General features: G+C 43.6%; 1 protein-coding gene across 1 annotated transcript; it reads left to right on the forward strand.

Moving 5' to 3' along the window:
• Nucleotides 1-19: 19 nt before the first annotated feature.
• Nucleotides 20-18,373, forward strand: HTRA4 (HtrA serine peptidase 4). The gene is given in 12 exon segments (XM_019921606.3): nt 20-361; nt 364-644; nt 1,012-1,124; nt 1,855-2,059; nt 2,888-2,942; nt 2,945-3,081; nt 3,497-3,529; nt 11,594-11,678; nt 12,191-12,248; nt 12,656-12,751; nt 16,289-16,336; nt 16,338-18,373. Coding segments are annotated over 12 exon segments (1,344 nt in total). The 5' UTR covers nt 20-240; the 3' UTR covers nt 16,450-18,373.
• Nucleotides 18,374-18,484: the final 111 nt, after the last annotated feature.

Below are 18,484 nucleotides of genomic sequence, written 5' to 3' on the forward strand. Positions count from 1 at the left end.
GAGTTGTCAGTCTGCCCCCGTTCTTGGTGTTCTGAATTCCACGAGGTGGGGGAAGGGCCGGGACGCGGGGCGGGGTGGGGAACCGGTGTGTGTGGAGAGGGCTGCCAGGTTCTGCCCCTTAAAGTCGGGGGCTGAAGGAGGCGGCATCCCAGTCCGGAGAAAGCGTTGCTCGTCTGAGAGCAGCTGCGGGTCCAGAGGAGAGTCCGCGGGAAAGTGGGAAGGAAGGAGGAAGGGAGCGGGATGACGAGACCCCTGCTGCGGCCCGCCGGGCTCGGACCGTTCGTCCTGACGTGGCTGCCGCTGCCCGCGTCTCCGGGGAAAGGAGTCCAGGCCAGGAGGGCCAGGCCCGCGCCGCCGTGCCCGCCACTGCGCCCCCTGCTCGGCGGGGGACGGCCCCGGGGCTCGACCGCTGCGGGGGCTGCCGCGTCTGCGCCGCGGCCGAGGGCGAGGCCTGCGGCGGGGCGCTCGGCCGGCCGTGCGCCGCCCGCGCCCCGGCTTCTCGGCGGCGGGAGACGGCCGCGTGCTGCGGAGACGGCCGCACCTACCCCAGCCTGTGCGCGCTCCGCGCCAAGAACAGCGCCGCGCGCCTCCGTGGCGCGCTCCCGGCAGTGGCGGTGCGGAAGCGGGGGACTGTGGAGCCCCAGGTGAGCGGAGGGCCGTGCGCTTTCCGCGCCCTCTTCAGGAGCGAGTTCCGTTCGCGCGGTTCTCCCTGCTGCATCGCCAGAGCGATTCAACGCCTCCTAGGTACCGATTTTCTTCCCTTCTTAGGTGTCCGGTTACCGGTTCCCATGTGGTTGCTCCCCAGTTCCCTCCCTATAGCTGGTGGCCGCCGTCTTTCCTTTTATTTTCAAATCGGGGTGACAGGTCTGGTCTCAGGCGACCGCAGTGAATACACAGTGGGAGACCGAAGAGAGGAGGGGGAGGGAAAGCGGAGAGAGAGGGAGGAGAGAGGTGATGCCTGATGCGGTCAGGCAGCGAGGGTCGTCCCCCACCCCCGCCCAAAGAATGGAGCATCTCTTTGCGGGGACCAGAAGCGCAGGCTGGCTCAGGAGCAAGTACAACTTCATCGCCGCCGTGGTGGAGACGGTGGCCCCGTCCGTGGTCCACTTACAGCTGTTCCGCGGGTAAAGGAGGTCGGAGGAGGACGTAAGCTCCCCGGGCTAACTGTTACCGAGCGCCTCCCTGCTCCTGGCCCCGCGCAACCACTCTCCCAGCACAATTTAGTTGTAAAAACCACGGTGAGGAAATCAAACGGCTCAAAGAGGTTGCCTAGCCTGTTGGTCGTTTAGCCAAAGAGCAGAGACACAAGGATTCTGACTTCCAAATCTGGGCTACTCCTCTCTCTCAGACAAGTTCAAGGTCAGAGGTAAGAGCCAGAAGGCACCTTGATGGTGATATTTGCCCGGCCCCTTCTTTTGCATGGAAGGAATCCCAAACCCAGAGAGCAAGAGAAACTTGTCCTATGTCACAAAGCCAGTTAGTAGTGGAACCTAAGCCGGGACCAGACTTCTCTGACTCCCTCCCTGCCTGGGTGCTGGATAATGTAGCACTAGGTCCACTTTTGCCCCCAGTATTACGATTAGGTTAGTCGTCTTTGAAGCAGAGGGGTGCTGCTTTTCCTGGAAAAGCAGAGTTGGAATCAGCTCTCAGTCCTGTTTCCAAGAGACGGCCAGGACATTGAACACAGAGTCTAATTCCATGTGGAGAGAATGAAAACAGGCAGGGAAAAGTCAAATGTCGGAGGAAACTGTGGTGGAAGAATGTTTCATAAATGCCAGGTTCCCATGCTTCCGGACTATGGCGGATGCCCTGATTTGCCCGCCTTCTGCTTATGCTGTTGTCTTGCTGAGACAGGTCGCCTCTCAGCAGTGAGCGTATTCCTGCATCCAGTGGCTCTGGGTTCATAGTATCTGAGGATGGGCTTATTGTTACCAATGCCCACGTCCTCACGAACCAGCAGCGGATCCAGGTGGAGCTCCAGAGCGGGGTCCAGTATGAAGCCACTGTCAAGGACATTGACCATAAATTGGATCTTGCCCTGATTAAAACTGAGCCAAATGTGAGTCTGCGATCCGAGGATTTTCATCAACTTGCTGATATTTTCTTCCCCACCCCACCACATGTCTTTTCTCCCTGGCATATACTTTTTTTTTTTTTTCTAGTTTGCTTTTTTTCTATTCTTCACTCCTTCTTTTGTTTATTTTCTTCCATGCCTGTCTGTATGTCTGTAACAATTTTTATTAACTACCCAGCTGTCTTTTTTTCTCCTTCAGTTCCTTCTTCAACAGATGCTGCTTCTGGGAAACTTATTTCTCTGCTTGTCTCAGAACACCGGAAATGATTGTAACGGATTCAAAGCTGCTAAGGAGTGCTTTGAGTTCCTTGCTATACGAAGTGTGGTCTGCACCCCAGCAGCATTGACATCATCTGAGAATTTTTTAGAAATACAGAAACTCAGACCCTACCCAGGTCTACTGATCACTGGGAGATTCATATGCACATTAAGGAGAAGCACTGCTTTGGGTGACCTCCTTTCTGTTCGTGGCTTATTAACTTTGTAAACTTCTGAGCTGGAATGGTGCTAAGTAAATTGCTAATGTCAGTTTATGTTCATCAGTTACTTCACTGGCGGTTTACTTATTGTAATTTCTATAAGCAATAATTTTAGATGTTTAGAGATGATCCCTAGCATCTTAACAAGTGAGAGTTTAGTGGTAGTTGGAGTGTAAGGAGGAAGACTCAGGCAGTTGTAGAAACTAGGTGGGTGGGTGATTCTTGCATTATAAATGCCGAAATGGTGGAGACCATGTCATATATGGATTGTATACAGATGCTGATTGATTCCAGTTTTAATTTGTCCATCTTGTCCCTCCTCACCCATGTGCAGACTGAACTTCCTGTATTGCTGCTGGGAAAGTCATCTGACCTGTGAGCTGGCGAGTTCTGGTGGCCTTGGGTAGCCTGTTTTCACTGCAGAACACAGGGACGGCAGGCATTGTCAGCGCCACACGGCGAGAGGGCAAAGAGCTGGGGCTGAAGGATTCAGGCATGGACTATATCCAGACGGATGCCATAATTAATGTAAGTCACAGGGGTAGGCTGTGCTCAGCCCATAAGATACTGGCAATGCGGTGAGAAGAACACTTCAGGGGGCCTTCTTTTCCCTTTGGCCTTTCGGGGATGTCCAGAGATCAGGTCTATCCTCATGAGAGGTACGGAATGCCACGCTGTTAGAGGTGAGCCTGTTTGATGTGATAACTGGATGGTCTCCTAGGGTCTGTCGCAGAGATCACTGCTTCCGTAGGAGGTGGTGGTCCTCTTGCTGTTGTTCTTTACCTGCACCGACTTAGGAGATGATCATGATGGGGCCCAATTTCGCCTGCCCTGGGGAAACAGGGGCTCACTAGGGCAGGCTGTTTTTGGGAAACCTCTTTGGGAACTATATATAGATGACTGGGAGAAAAGTACTGATGGCTTTTTCAAATTCTGTCTTCAGCATGGGAATTCTGGGGGGCCTCTGGTGAATTTGGTAAGTGACCACTTTCCTCGCTGCTTCACGCTTCTTCTGAACTTTCAAAAACTTGACAAATTTCATGATGCAGACTGGGATGTCGCTCTTGTGTGGAGATGTGTGGTACGATGCTTTTCTATTATTGCATCTTAAGTAAAGGGCTAGGAAAAATGTAAGATCTGTGATGGATTTGTCATCTTGGCATGTGAGCTCCTCCAGCCGAGGGGGTCAGGGTTTCCTTAACACCTACTTACATCTCTTCAGTGTGCTTTCTGCTTTCATTGGGTACTTAAAAAAGTCCTGGGTACTAAACCCAAATTGTGTCAAATGACAACTGTACTATGTAATGTATATCCTTGAAGACCCCCTGCTTCTGCATGTGAAGAACTAAGTCTCATTCCAAAATGCTAATTTAGTATTGACCTGCTTAGAGACGACAAAAAAGCCACAACAACAATCCGTTGCTCTGTCATGTATTTAATTCTTAAATTTTATTTAACGTCCCTAATGGAAATGCCAGGGTTTCTAGTTGCTCAGATACAACAAGAGAGCAGTGCTGTTTGACACATGGCCTGTGATCATGCTCTCTGAGTCCCTTGAGCTGATTGTTTCTGGTTTCTCTTCACATATTACATTTGCTTGTCGGAGGAGGAATTGTGTGTGAAATCACTGAGCGCTTTTTATTCCTAACATTTTTTTTTTCACATCTTCATTGGAGTTTCAATGCTTTACAATGATGTGTTAGTTTCTGCTGTATAACAAAGTGAATCAGCTATATGTATACATATATCCCCAAATCCCCTCCTTCTTGCGTCTCCCTCCCACCCTCCCTATCCCACCCCTCTAGGTCATCACAAAGCACCGAGCTGATCTCCCTGTGCTCTGCAGCAGTTTCCCACTAGCCATCCGTTTTACATTTGGTAGTGTATATATGTCCATGCCACTCTCTCACTTAATTCCAGCTTCCCCTTCCCCACCGTGCCCTCAAGTCTGTTCTCTACATCTGCGTCTGTATTCCTGCCCTGCCACTAGGTTCATTAGTACTGCTTTTTTAAATTCCATATTTTTTGGATTCCATATATACATGTTAGCATATGGTATTTGTTTTTCTTCTTTCTGACTTACTTCACTCTGTATGACAGATTCTTGGTCAATCCACCTCACTACAAATAACTCAGTTTTGTTTCTTCTTATGGCTGAGTAATACTCCATTGTATATATGTGCCACATCTTCTTTATCCAGTCATCTGTTGATGGACATTTAGGTTGCTTCCATGTCCTGGCTATTGTAAATAGAGCTGCAATGAACATTGTGGTACATGTCTCTTTTTGAATTATGGTTTTCTCAGGGTATATGCCCAGTAGTGGGATTGCTGGGTCATATGGTAGTTCTATTTTTAGTTTTTAAAGGAATCTCCATACTGTTCTCTATAGTGGCTGTATCAATTTACATTCCCACCAAAAGTGCAGAAGGGTTCCCTTTTCTCCACACCCTCTCCAGCATTTATTGTTTGTAGATTTTTTGATGATGGCCATTCTGACCGGTGTGAGGTGATACCTCATTATAGTTTTGATTTCCATTTCTCTAATGATTAGTGATGTTGAGCCTCTTTTCATGCATTTGTTGGCCATCTGTATGTCTCCTTTGGAGAAATGTCTATTTAGGTTTTCTGCTCATTTTTGGATTGGGTTGTTTGTTTTTGTGATATTGAGCTGCATGAGCTGCTTGTATATTTTGGAGATTAATGCTCTGTCAGTTGCTTCATTTGCAAATATTTTCTCCCATTCTGAGGGTTGTCTTTTCGTCTTGTTTATGGTTTCCTTTGCTGTACAAATTTCATTAGGTCCCATTTGTTTATTTTTGTTTTTATTTCCCTTATTCTAGGAGGTGGGTCAGAAAGGATCTTGCTGTGATTTATGTCATAGAGTGTTCTGCCTGTGTTTTCCTCTAACAGTTTTATAGTGTCTGGCCTTACATTTAGGTGTTTAATCCATTTTGAGTTTATTTTTGTGTATGGTGTTAGGGTGTGTTCTAATTTCATTCTTTTACATGTAGCTGTCCAGTTTTCCCAGCACCACTTATTGAAGAGGCTGTCTTTTCTTCATGGTATATTCTTGCCTCCTTTGTCAGAGATAAGGTGACCATATGTGCGTGGGTTTATCTCTCGGCTTTCTATCTTGTTCCATTGATCTATATTTCTGTTTTTGTGCCAGTACCATACTGTCTTGATTACTGTAGCTTTGTAGTATAGTCTGAAGTCAGGGAGCCTGATTCCTCCAGCTCTGTTTATCTTTCTCAAGATTGCTTTGGCTATTCGGGGTCTTTTGTGTTTCCATACAAATTGTAAAATTTCTTGTTCTAGTTCTGTGAAAAATGCCATTGGTAATTTGATAGGGATTTCATTGAACCTGTAGATTGCTTTGGGTAGTGTAGGCATTTTCACAATATTGATTCTTCCAATCCAGGAGGATGGTATCTCTCCATCTGTTTATGTTATCTTTGATTTCTTTCATCAGTGTTTTATAGTTTTCTGAGTACTGGTCTTTTGCCTCCTTAGGTAGGTTTATTCCTAGGTATTTTATTCTTTTTGTTGCAGTGGTAAATAGGATTGTTTCCTTAATTTCTCTTTCTGATCTTTCGTTGTTAGTGCATAGGAATGCAAGAGATTTCTGTGCATTAATTTTGTATCCTGCAACCTTACCAAATTCATTGATTAGTTCTAGTAGCTTTTTGGTGGCATCTTTAGGATTTTCTATGTTTAGCATCATATCATCAGCAGACAGTGACAGTTTTACTTCTTCTTTCCCAATTTGTATTCCTTTTGTTTCTTTTTCTTCTCTGATTGCTGTGGCTAGGACTTCCAACACTATGCTGAATAACAGTGGTGAGAGTGGGCAGCCTTGTCTTGTTCCTGATCTTAAAGGAAATGCTTTCAGTTTTTTACCATTGAGAATGATGTTGGCTGTGGGTTTGTCATATATGGCTTTTATTATGTTGAGGTAGGTTCCTTCTATGCCCACTTTCTGGAGAGTTTTTTTTTCTTTTTTAATAAATTTATTTATTTATTTATGTTTTGGCTGCAATGGGCCTTCCTTGCTGTGCATGGGCTTTCTCTAGTTGCGGTGAGCGGGGGCTACTCTTTGTTGCAGTGCATGGGCTTCTCATTGCGGTGGCTTCTCTTGTTGCAGAGCACGGGCTCTAGGTGCGCAGGCTTCAGTAGTTGTGGCATGTGGGCTCAGTAGTTGTGGCTCGCTGGCTCTAGAGCGCAGGCTCAGTAGCTGTGGTGCACGGACTTAGTTGCTCTGTGGCATGTGGGATCTTCCCAGACCAGGGCTCGAACCCGTGTCCCCTGCATTGGCAGGCGGATTCTTAACCACTGCACCACCAGGGAAGCCCTGGAGAGTTTTTATCATAAATGGGTGTTGAATTTTGTCAAAAGCTTTTTCTGCATCTATTGAGGTGATCATATGGTTTTTCTCCTTCAATTTGTTAATATGGTGTATCATGTTGATTGATTTGCGTATATTGAAGTATCCTTCCTGGGATAAACCCCACTTGATCATGGTGTATGATCCTTTTAGTGTTCTGTTGGATTCTGTTCGTTAGTATTTTGTTGAGGATTTTTGCATCTATGTTCCTCAGTGATATTGGCGTGTAGTATTCTTTCTTTGTGACATCTTTGTCTGGTTTTGGTATCAGGGTGATGGTGGCCTCGTAGAATGAGTTGGGGAGTGTTCCTCCCTCTGTTATATTTTGGAAGAGTTTGAGAAGGATAGGTGTTAGCTCTTCTCTAAATGTTTGATAGAATTTGCCTGTGAAGCTGTCTGGTCCTGGGCTTTTGTTTGTTGGAAGATTTTTAATCACAGTCTCATTTTCAGTGCTTGTGATTGGTCTGTTTATATTTTCTATTTCTTCCTGGTTCAGTCTCAGAAGGTTGTGCTTTTCTAACAATTTGTCCATTTCTTCCAGGTTGTCCATTTTATTGGCATATAGTTGTTTGTAGTAATCTCTCATGATCCTTTGTATTTCTGCAGTGTCAGTTGTTACTTCTCCTTTTTCATTTCTAATTCTGTTGATTTGAGTCTTCTCCCTTTTTTCTTGATGAGTCTGGCTAATGGTTTATCAATTTTGCTTATCTTCTCAAAGAATTAGTTATTGATCTTTGCTATTGTTTCCTTCACTTCTTTTTTATTTATTTCTGATCTTATCTTTATGATTTCTTTCCTTTTGCTGACTTTGGCTTTTTTTTGTTCTTCTTTCTCTCATTGCTTTAGGTGTAAGGTTAGGTTGTTTATTTGAGATGTTTCTTGTTTCCTGAGGTAGGATTGTATTGCTATAAACTTCCCTCTTGGAACTGCTTTTGCTGCATCCCATGGGTTTTGGGTCATCGTGTTTTCATTGTCATTTGTTTCTAGGTATTTTTTGATTTCCTCTTTGATGTCTTCAGTAATCTCTTGGTTATTTAGCAGCACACTGTTCAGCCCTCATGTATTTGTGTATTTTACTGTTTTTTTCCTGTAATTGATTTCTAATCTCATAGCATTGTGTTCAGAAGAGATGCGCTATATGATTTACATTTTCTTAAATTTTCCAAGGTTTGACTTGTGACCCAAAATGTGATGGGAGAAGGTTCCATGTGCACTTGAGAAGAAACTGTATTCTTCCTCTTTTGAGTGGAATGTCCTAAAAATATCAATTAAGTCTTTCTGTTCTGTTGTGTCATTTAAAGCTTGTGTTTCCTTATTTATTTTCTGTTTGGATGATCTGTCTATTGGTGTAAGTGGGGTGTTAAAGTCCCCCACTATTATTGTGTTACTGTCGATTTCTCCTTTTATGGCTGTTAGCATTTGCCTTATGTATTGAGATGCTCCTATGTTGGGTGCATAAATATTTATAATTGTTACGTTTTCTTCTTGGATTGATCTCTTGATCATTATATAGTGTCCTTCCTTATCTCTTGTAACAGTCTTTATTTTAAAGCCTATTTACTCTAATATGAGTATTGCTACTCCAGCTTTCTTGTGATTTCCATTTGCATGGAATATCTTTTTCCATCCCCTCACTTTCAGTCTGTATGTGTCCCTAGGTCTGAAGTGGGTCTCTTGTAGACAGCATTTATAAGGGTCTTGTTTTTGTATCCATTCAGCCAGTCTATGTTTTTTGGTTGGCGCATTTAATCCATTTACATTCAAAGTGATTATCGATATGTATGTTCCTATTACCATTTTCTTAATTGATTTGCGTTTGTTTTTGTGGGTCTTTTTCTTCTCATGTGTTTCCCGCTTAGAGAAGTTCCTTTAGCATTTGTTTTAAAGCTGGTTTGGTGGTGCTGAATTCTCTGAACTTTTGATTTTCTGTAAAGCTTTTTGATTTCTCCATCAAATCTGAATGAGATCCTTGCTGGGTAGAGTAATCTTGGTTGTAGGTTTTCCCTTTCATCACTTTAAATATGTCCTGCCACTACCTTCTGGCTTGCAGAGTTTTTGCTGAAAGATCAGTTGTTAACCTTATGGGGATTCCCTTGTATGTTATTTGTTGCTTTTCCCTTGCTGCTCTTAATAGTTTTTCTTTGTATTTAATTTTTGATAGTTTGATTAATATGTGTATCGGTGTGTTTCTCTTTGGGTTTATCCTGTATGGGACTCTCTGTGCTTCCTGGACTTGACTATTTCCTTTCCCATATTAGGGAAGTTTTTGACTATAATCTCTTCAAATATTTTCTCAGACCCCTTCTTTTTCTCTTCTTCTTCTGGGACCCCTATAATTCAAATGTTGGTGTGTTTAATGTCTCAGAGGCCTCTGAGACTCTCCTCAATTCTTTTCATTCCTTTTTCTTTATTCTGCTCCCTGGCAGTTATTTCCAACATTTTATCTTCCAGCTCAGTTATGTGTTCTTCTGCCCCAGTTATTCTGCTATTGATTCCTTCTAGAGTATTTTTAATTTCATTTATTGTGTTGTTCTCACTGTTTGTTTGCACTTTAGTTCTTCTAGATCCTTGTGAGATGTTTCTTGTATTTTCTCCATTCTGTTTCTGAGATTTTGTATCATTTTTCCTATCATTACTCTGAATTCTTTTTCAGGTAGGTTACCTATTTTGTCTTCATTTATTTGGTCTTATAGGTTTTTACCTTGCTCCTTCGTCTGTAATATATTTTTTTGTCGTTTCATTTTTTTTTTTTTTTTTGATGGGTGGAGCTGTATTCCTGTTTTACTGGTTGTTTGGCCTGAGGTGTCCAGCATTGGGGTTTGCAGGCAGTTGGATAGAGCCGGGTCTCAGCGCTGAGATGAGGACCTCCAGGAGGACTCACTCCGATTAATATTCCCTGGGGTCTGAAGTTCTCTGTTAGTCCAGCGGTTTGGACTCAGAGTGACCCCCAGCCTGGGAACCAAGATCCCACAAGACGTGTGGCATGGGAGAAAAAAAAAAAGAAAAAAGGAGCAATACAATAACAAAGAATAAAAAAGAAATAAAATTAGAAAGACAAAAAATATATTAGGAAAAATAAAACTATAATTGAAACAGCTGCAACAAGGTAAAATAAAGCCACAACAGAAAAAAGGAAAGAAAAAAAAGGGAACAAGCAAAAAGGAGAACAATAACAAAGTATAAAGAATAAAATTAGAAAACTAAAAGATTTATTAGAAAAAATAAAAATATAAATGAATCAAGGTAAAACAGAACCCCAATCTAAAAGAGGAAAAAAGAAAGAAAGAAAAACAAAAAGCCTTGGCTATGGGGGAGTGGAGTTTAGGTAGGGGTGGAACTTCAGCAGGGGCAGGGTTTAGGGTGGGGTGGGAGCTAGGCGGGTGGGAGGTGATGTTTGAGCGTGGGGCCGGGCCTAGGCGGTCGATGTTCAAGCATGGAGCGGGGCTTCTGCTTAGGGCCTGCAGGGAAGGGGAGCACATGGAAAGGAGGGCTTCTGGAGTGTGGGGTTCGGGAGTTTGGAGGTAGGGCCCTGGGTGAGGGTGTGTGGGTGGGGTTTAGGCCCAGCACGTTGGAGGGGGTCTCCGAGTGTAGAGGCAGGGCCCCGGGTGGGTGTGCAGGGGCGGGCCTTGGGCTCTGCCCGGCAGGAGGGAGGCTCCGAGGGCAGAGGATTAGGCCCGGGAGCCCAACAGGTTCCCCGGTGCCTAAGAGGACAGGGAAAGTGCTGGCTGCGTTCCCTACCGTTCCTCCGTGCCCCTCCCCCACCATCTCCCCCAGCTGGACCCCTAACCGTGGGTGGGTCCCGCTGGGTGTAGGAACTCCTTCCTTCCCCCAGTCGCCCCTCAGGGGCGCCAGTCCTGTCCCCCCTCCACTTCTCCTCCCCCTTCACTCCCCGCGAGCCCCACATCTTACCTGGTCACTGGGGGTTCCTCCCGTCCCCTTAGGTGTCCATGGTCCCCCTCCAGTGCCTGCCTGGTAGGTGCCCTAGTTGTGAGGAGACGCGAATTCTGCATCCTCCTAGTCTGCCATCTTGACTCCGCCCCCTTTACTCCTAACATTGCATGTGATTTTTGTGCCTGCTTTTTCTCCAGTAAACAATGAGTTTACTAGAGCAGGGATGAAATGCAGAATTTCAAGCCACACTCCAGACCTATTGAATTATAATCTGTATTTTAATGTGATCGGAAGTCTCTTTTCTATCCTTCCCATTACCTAACAAAGGCTAAGGGAAGATGAAATGCACAAAAAGGAAAGTATTTCCCACTTCATAAATTTAGTTTCGTAGAGCTTTGTTCCTAAGGTCAATTTACTGAATCTTCTGAATAGTTTCATTGAAGTGTGGCTGGAAGTCAACAGATTTTTGCCTTTTCCGTGTTTATTTTTAGTCTCATTTAAGGAATGGAAAGGCATATACTCCTTACTCTCATATCTGTGTCAAAATACAAACTGTGGTTCACTTTGAAAAGCAGTGTAATTTGGCCAAGAAAAAAAAGAGCTCAAGATTAAAACCCAGAATTCCTCAGCAGGATTTTGCACATCTTGGTCCGCTAAGATGCTACCTGTTGCTCGACCGTAAGTGACCCTAAGCTTCTCTCCTTCCTTTGCTTGTCAGTCTGCAGAACTGGGCTGCTGAATTGATGTCTCCTCCCTTGTCAGGATGGTGATGTGATTGGCATAAACACACTGAAGGTGACCACAGGAATCTCCTTTGCAATTCCCTTGGATTGCATTCGACAGAAAGGTAAGGGGAATTAGGAATTTTTCTTCCCCTCCCGTGCGTTTCAGGAGCCCTCAAAGGGCTCCACTGTGGTGGAGACAATCCCTTTTTCTGGTCACGCTGCGTGGCTTGTGGGATCCTAGTTCTGCAACCAGGGATTGAATCCGTGCCCCCTGCAGTGGAAGTGTGGAGCCCTAACCACTGGGAAGTCCCTGAGACAATCCTTTGAGTTCTGTAGAAAACAGTCACTGGTACTGAGCTCTGATCACAGTGATCCAGGCAGCAGTACCAGCGGACTAGGTGCAAAGCCCAGCCTGAGCTGTACCCAGAGATAGTTGGATGGACTATTGTGGAAAGGAAAGCCCTGGGCTGGATGTGGGGAGGTGGGCCTGTGCGAGCGACAAAGGTTCTCTGAGGCATGTTTGTCTTGGCTGGCAGCCTGAAAGGGCAGCTAACATTGGAAGGATATTCTGTGACTCGGTCTGCCAAAAGGAAAGAAGGCTTTGTTAGTAACGCGTTATAATTCTCCTTTCCAGGAAAGGCTGTTTCACAGAAGAAATAGTTGGTTCTGCGCATGCTGCCCCTCACTATGAAGCAAGCATGGGTGTGACCATGCCTGGGTTGTTTTTCAGAAGCACAAGCTATGGGTAGAGAGCCTGAACGGGGAAGGTAAAGCATTTGGACAGCGGCTGGCTCCTCTCGTGACTGCAGGCCCTACTTGTCACAGGGTAGGTGACTGCATCTGCTGGCACCAGCACACACTGTACTTTTCAGTGGTTTCTTTCACTGTGTCCAATGGTTCTAGGCTTCGGCACAGGGAATCAGACCACCCCTGGGGAAGAATGATGGTGACCAGCTAGAGGGCATCCTTGCCCCATGTGTGTGAGCCCTGAGCAGAGCAGATAGAGTCCCCACTGACAGTTGGAGGGTTGTCCAGGGCTCAGGAGACTAATTCATTGTGCTTCCTAACCTCATGGGAAAACTCTTCTGTCTCTTCTTAGCCTGCTTCAGGAAATGAAAAGGCCAGATCCACATTTCCATGATGTGACCTCTGGAGTTTTTGCATATGAGGTGATTCGAGGAACAGCTGCTGAAAGGTAAGAGCAGCTCGGGCCTCTGACCATCCTTCTCTGTTCTCACTAGATGTGCCCCGTGGTAAATGTGTGTAGGATCTAGACTTGCCCTATCTGATAACGGTGGGCCCTGCCTGCTGTGAGGCTACTGAACACCTACCTGAGGGGTGGCTGGTGTGACTGAGGAACTGCATTTTTAATTTTATTTAACTTTAATTGATTTAAATACAAAAACCCAGAAGCAATGTAAAATATTCTCCCCTGAAACAACACTTTTTTTGTTTTGGGGAGACTGCGTTTCACTTTAATAACGGCATTGTGTAAGAGATTATCATCGTATAGCAGCATATTGGGTGTGTGCTGTTTCTAGAGGATTTCAAAGACTTAGAACAGAGCGTAAAATATGTATTAATAATTATTAAACTATGATATGTTAAATGATATTTTAGATATAGAGTTAAGATATTAAAATATATTTTTATATTATATATTAGTTTCATCTGTTTAAAAATTTTTAAAAGTTTAAAAATTTTTTGAATGTGGCTACCAGAAAATTTTAAATTATATATGTGGCTTGCCTTACATTTCTGTTGGACAGTGCTGAGTGTACTAGTAAGGGCCCCCCTACCCCCGGCTTTTCTTTTTTTGGAAGGGATGGTTCTCTGCAGCCCAAGAATTCATGATATGAGTTCATGACATAAGTTTAATTTGGAATTCCCAAATCTACTCTTTTGCTACCTTACTTATTAAGAATCAGAAGAATCCAGGGAGATAGGAGTTTAAGAACCTATTTTAGGTACTTTAAAACACTTTTTCTCTTTGAATTTCGGATGACAGTATCAGAGGCCAGCACTAAGGGCTTCCCTGGTGGCGCAGTGGTTGAGAGTCCGCCTGCCGACGCAGGGGACACGGGTTCGTTCCCCGGTCTGGGAAGATCCCACATGCCGCGGAGCGGCTGGGCCTGTGAGCCATGGCCGCTGAGCCTGTGAGCCATGGCCGCTGAGCCTGCGCATCCCGAGCCTGTGCTCTGCAGCGGGAGAGGCCACAACAGTGAGAGGCCCGCGTACCGCAAAAAAAAAAACACCAAAACCAAAACAAACAACAAACAAACAAACAAGTACATACAGTAAATAAAGCAAAGGCAAGAGACGTTTTGAGACATTTACAGTCACTACTGCAAGACAGGGTGACTTGGCCTACAAATATTCTCCTGGTCTCTCTCTTATACTTCTTCCATATCCCTCCCTCACTGTTTTTGTTTTTTAAGAGCTCAACAATCTGCTTAGATTATGGCAACTCTTTTCATGGGGAAGAATCTATAGGGTACTAACTGTTCAGAAGAGTTAAGTGTTAGGCCTCCTGTTACTAAATTTGACTCGTCACAGGCTTTTCTAGACGTTCTTGGTCCCTGCCCACCCCCTCCCCCCCACTTATTTTTAACTTCTGGCTCAAGGCCAAAGCTATCTCTTTCAGCTCTTCAAGTCCTTGCTCCTCAAAATGTGGTCTGTAGACCAGCAGCAATAGCATCAGCTGGAGCTTTTTAGAAATTCAGTGACAGGAGCACCACTGAAAAAGGACTTGAAAAAGAACTGGTATATGTATAGGTATAACTGAATCACTTTGCCGTATACCTGAAACTAACACAACCTACTCCAATATAAAATAAAAAGTTAAAAAAAAATCAGAATCTGCTTTTTAAACAAGATCTTCAGGGGATTCAGATGCACATTAAAATGTGGGTATTACTGCTTGCTTGAAGTCCCTGATAAACTGCAAATCATTCTGCCGTTACCCACTTATATCTAAGAATAATGACAATAATTCCAGTAATAACAGCTGGCATTTATCAACCACTTATTATGTCAGGCATCATTTAAAGTGTCTTACGTACTTGTTCGAGCCCCCAATAATTGTGGGATACAGGTGTTATTTTACGGAAGCAGCAGCTGTGGTGCAGAGAGGTGAATGACCTTGAGAGTTACACTGCAAGTCAGAGGGCAGGGATGTGCAACCTAGCTTAGCCCCCGTATTATCCTGCTCTTGCGTCTACTTTTGTTTCTGAGAGGCAGAGTGATTGGCAAGAAAATGGGTTTTCAAGTCTGAGAGATCCAGGATGAAACCCTATTTTAGCCTCTTACAAGCTGTGGGACACGGAAAAGGTCTGTCATCCTGCCTGAGCCCCACTTCCTCATACTTGGTGCATAGCTTGCATTCAGTAATACTTTGCAGGTTTCTTTCTCACAGAACTATCATGAATTCAGTTCTTTCTTTATGCACTGTCCCAGGCATTCCCCTGAGCTGTCCTGGTTCTCAGGCTTTCCCTGCTTTTAGTTCTATGCTCAAACTTCACATCCTCTTCCTTTAAATTTTTTTAAAAGATAAACTCTACATACCTTGGTAATCCTCCCACATTACCATTCTTCCCTGGGCTTCCCAGCTTCCAGTTTCTCTCTCTCTCTCTCTCTTTTTTTGGCTGCACCTCGCGGCTTGTGAGATCTTAGTTCCCTGACCAGGGATCGAACTCGGGACCCTGGTAATGGGAGCACTGAGTCCTAACCACTGGACCACCAGAGAATTCCCCCCATTTCTCATAAATGGTGTCTCCTGCAGTCATTTAATTTGATTTCCAGGCTATTTTTGACTTTAAGACAGATCATCAGCATGGCTATATATTTATTCTAGTGTTTTGTATTTGGAGCTGGTTTTTGTTTCTAAAATATATATTCTACGTGAAGCAAATATGTTGGAGGCTGAGTATAATCACAACTTTGAGGAAAAGGAGCCTAGAACCAGAGTCTTAAATATTTAGACCTTGGTGACTGGTTTTTGACTTACTGGAAGCTGCTACTGTAGTGCAGCTCAGCATACCCTCCAGGTCCATAAACTATGGGTGAAGATGGGGCAAGTAAGTGGGCTGTCAACATCAAACTGATTAGAGTGTAACTGTCTGGAAAAATATATATTGCTTGGGCTTTTCACGTTTGTTGGTAAGGCCGAATGTATGCTTCAGGTTAAGTGAGGTCAGGGATTAATAGAAATGAAAAGCTGAACCCTCTATTGCAAACCAAATCTCATATATGGGAGGAGCAAACTTCTTATACATTATTCTGGTAGAATATTAATTTTGGAAAGGCAAATAGGGTTGTTGTCCTCCAGTGATCTTGCAGAATACATTAGAGCAGGCCTTACATTCGGAAGGATGGAGGCTACTTCTGGTTTCCTGGTCTGTATGATTTTTTTTTTTTTTTTTTTGCTGTACAGGGGCCTCTCACTGTTGTGGCCTCTCCCGCTGTGGAGCACAGGCTCGGGATGCGCAGGCTTAGCGGCCATGGCTTATGGGCCCAGCTGCCCCGCGGCATGTGGGATCTTCCCGGACCGGGGCACGAACCCGTGTCCCCTGCATTGGCAGGCGGACTCTCAACCACTGCGCCACCAGGGAAGCCCATGGTCTGTATGTTTAATGCCAGCAAAATGGTAGTGTCCTAAGAGACAGACATTAAATTCTAGATGCGGATAAGTAAAACTTTTACAGTTTCATGGTCCTTTCTTCTCCCCTCCCAGCTCTGGGTTGAGAGACCATGATGTAATAGCATAAACGGACAACCTGTCACACGACAACCGACGTGATTGAAGCTGTTAAGGCCAATGATTCCCTTTCTATCCTGGTTCGTTGGAGAAGTCAAACGTTGATCCTGACAGACACACCTGAAATAATCAATTAAGTGTCTTGCTTTAAAAAGAAATGATCTAACAAAACCAAAGCTTTATTACCTGGTTTGTATTGAAGATGTGCCAAAGATGGCAAGGGGTTTTAGGATCTGTTTCTTAATAAAGGAAAATGAATGCTTTAAAACACAAATACACACACTCTGGAACCATTAGGTTGGGGGTGTTATAACTGCTGCTGAGAAGCATTCCTAAGGCAAGTGGAAGAAGGACATGGTGCCAGGAAGTCTGGGGAGCTGATAAAATTTTATTTAAAGACAGGAAACAACTGAAAACAGGCAGAGTTTCTAGTTTAACCTTGACAAAAAGGACGCTTCAGTATTTAAAAACTTCTCTATAGCCACAAACTGGATATAACACAAATATACACAAACAAATAGATCTATCTACCAAATATTAAGAAAAAAACTGAATCCAGAGTATAAAGGAAATCACATTTTTCAAAATATTCCTTTATTCAAATAGTTTTTCAGGTTGTGTCACATTTGGCCAGGGTTTGTGAATACAGAGGATGGGCATCACCTAGAAGCCACACTGAAACTGACAAATGTGCATCGTCACAGAGGAAGGTAAAGATTCTCAGGCTGTCACCTAGCAGTAGAAACAACTTTGATCCCCATCACCTTTTCTGTGAGAAGGGCTTCTTCTTTAAAATACAAAATTTAATAACTTACAGACTTTTACCTCTTTACTCAAGCTCTTCCTCCTGGAAACATTAATGATTAATGATTTTGAGTCTGAAAGCTGCCACAGTTTATTTTTAAAGGAAAATAGCTTTGGATGGGGTTTGTGAATATCCTTAAGATTTTTTTTTGTGTGTGAGATGAAGCAGGATTTGTGGTTTTAAAGTAGTATCTTATTTGGGGTAAGATTTCAATTTTAGTTTGTTTTCCAGATTTTTCTTAGAAGTTTTTTTTTCTTTTTCTTTTTAAAAGGGGGCATCCTTGAACCCTCTTAAGTTCTATGCAAAATTTTATGTTTCTGTGCATTTTTCTGGGGAGAAGGTCCAGTTTCTTCATGACCCACAACAATTTAAAATGTACTGCCTTAGAGTGTAGAGATTATAAATAAGAATCTATCAATTATTACTGTTATAAAGAAGGTTAAGGTCAACGTGGTACAGAACTTTCAGGACAAAATAGAATAATCTGTTTTAACTTTTACATAATTGCCACCATTTAATACCGTAAGAACAGTGGTCATATTAATCAGAGATAATAAAGCTGAAACTCTTAGGAAAACTTCATAATGATAGAGCATATTCAGAGTTATTTTAACTGGGATTCTTGGTCTTTATGTCAATTATTATGAGACTAAACTTTGAGCAGTTCTACCTTGATTGTTTCTAGAATTTATAAGTTGCCCAAATACCAGGCTCTTACTTTGATTTACCTTACAAACCCCATTTTTACCTTATATTCTTTTCAACTCAGATTGCAAGGGATGGGAACTAAGTTTTAAAAACCACTTATAATTCAGAACATTTTCTTTTATTCCCAGTGATTTGGGAACTCGAAACCTTGGCTGTCTCTTTCCCTATGACTGATTGCTATAGCCCGCACTGAGAGATTCTGGTACCATGCTTATTTTGACAGAATGTGTTCAGTTTCTCTTTGCCCCCCAGATCACATCCTAACTAACTGTACCCTGCACTCAGTAGTAATATCCTTTAAGGAAGAGTCTGCTTTTCTTTCCAGGGGCCTGAGGCCCCTCATATTATCTTACCTAATCATGAAGAACAGATTTACAGTTACTTGTATGAAATCTTTTTTTTTTTTTTTTTTTTTTACTAGTCTACAACATGGGCTCTCTAAACTGGTAAATACTACTTTTTTGATAGGAAAAGTCTGCCAAGAGGATGGCTGAACTCAGCCATGTTCAGCTATCCAAAACATAACTGGAATGAGGAAATTACTGTACTGGATATATTCCCTCTCAGGCATAATAATGATGAAACAATAGGGTTTATTATCAGGCTCAGTTCAAATGCTTAGCTTTAAGCACAACAAATATAATTTTGAGTTTCATTCT

The sequence above is a fragment of the Tursiops truncatus genome, chromosome 21 (assembly GCF_011762595.2).
Source record: "Tursiops truncatus isolate mTurTru1 chromosome 21, mTurTru1.mat.Y, whole genome shotgun sequence".
NCBI lineage: Eukaryota > Metazoa > Chordata > Mammalia > Artiodactyla > Delphinidae > Tursiops > Tursiops truncatus.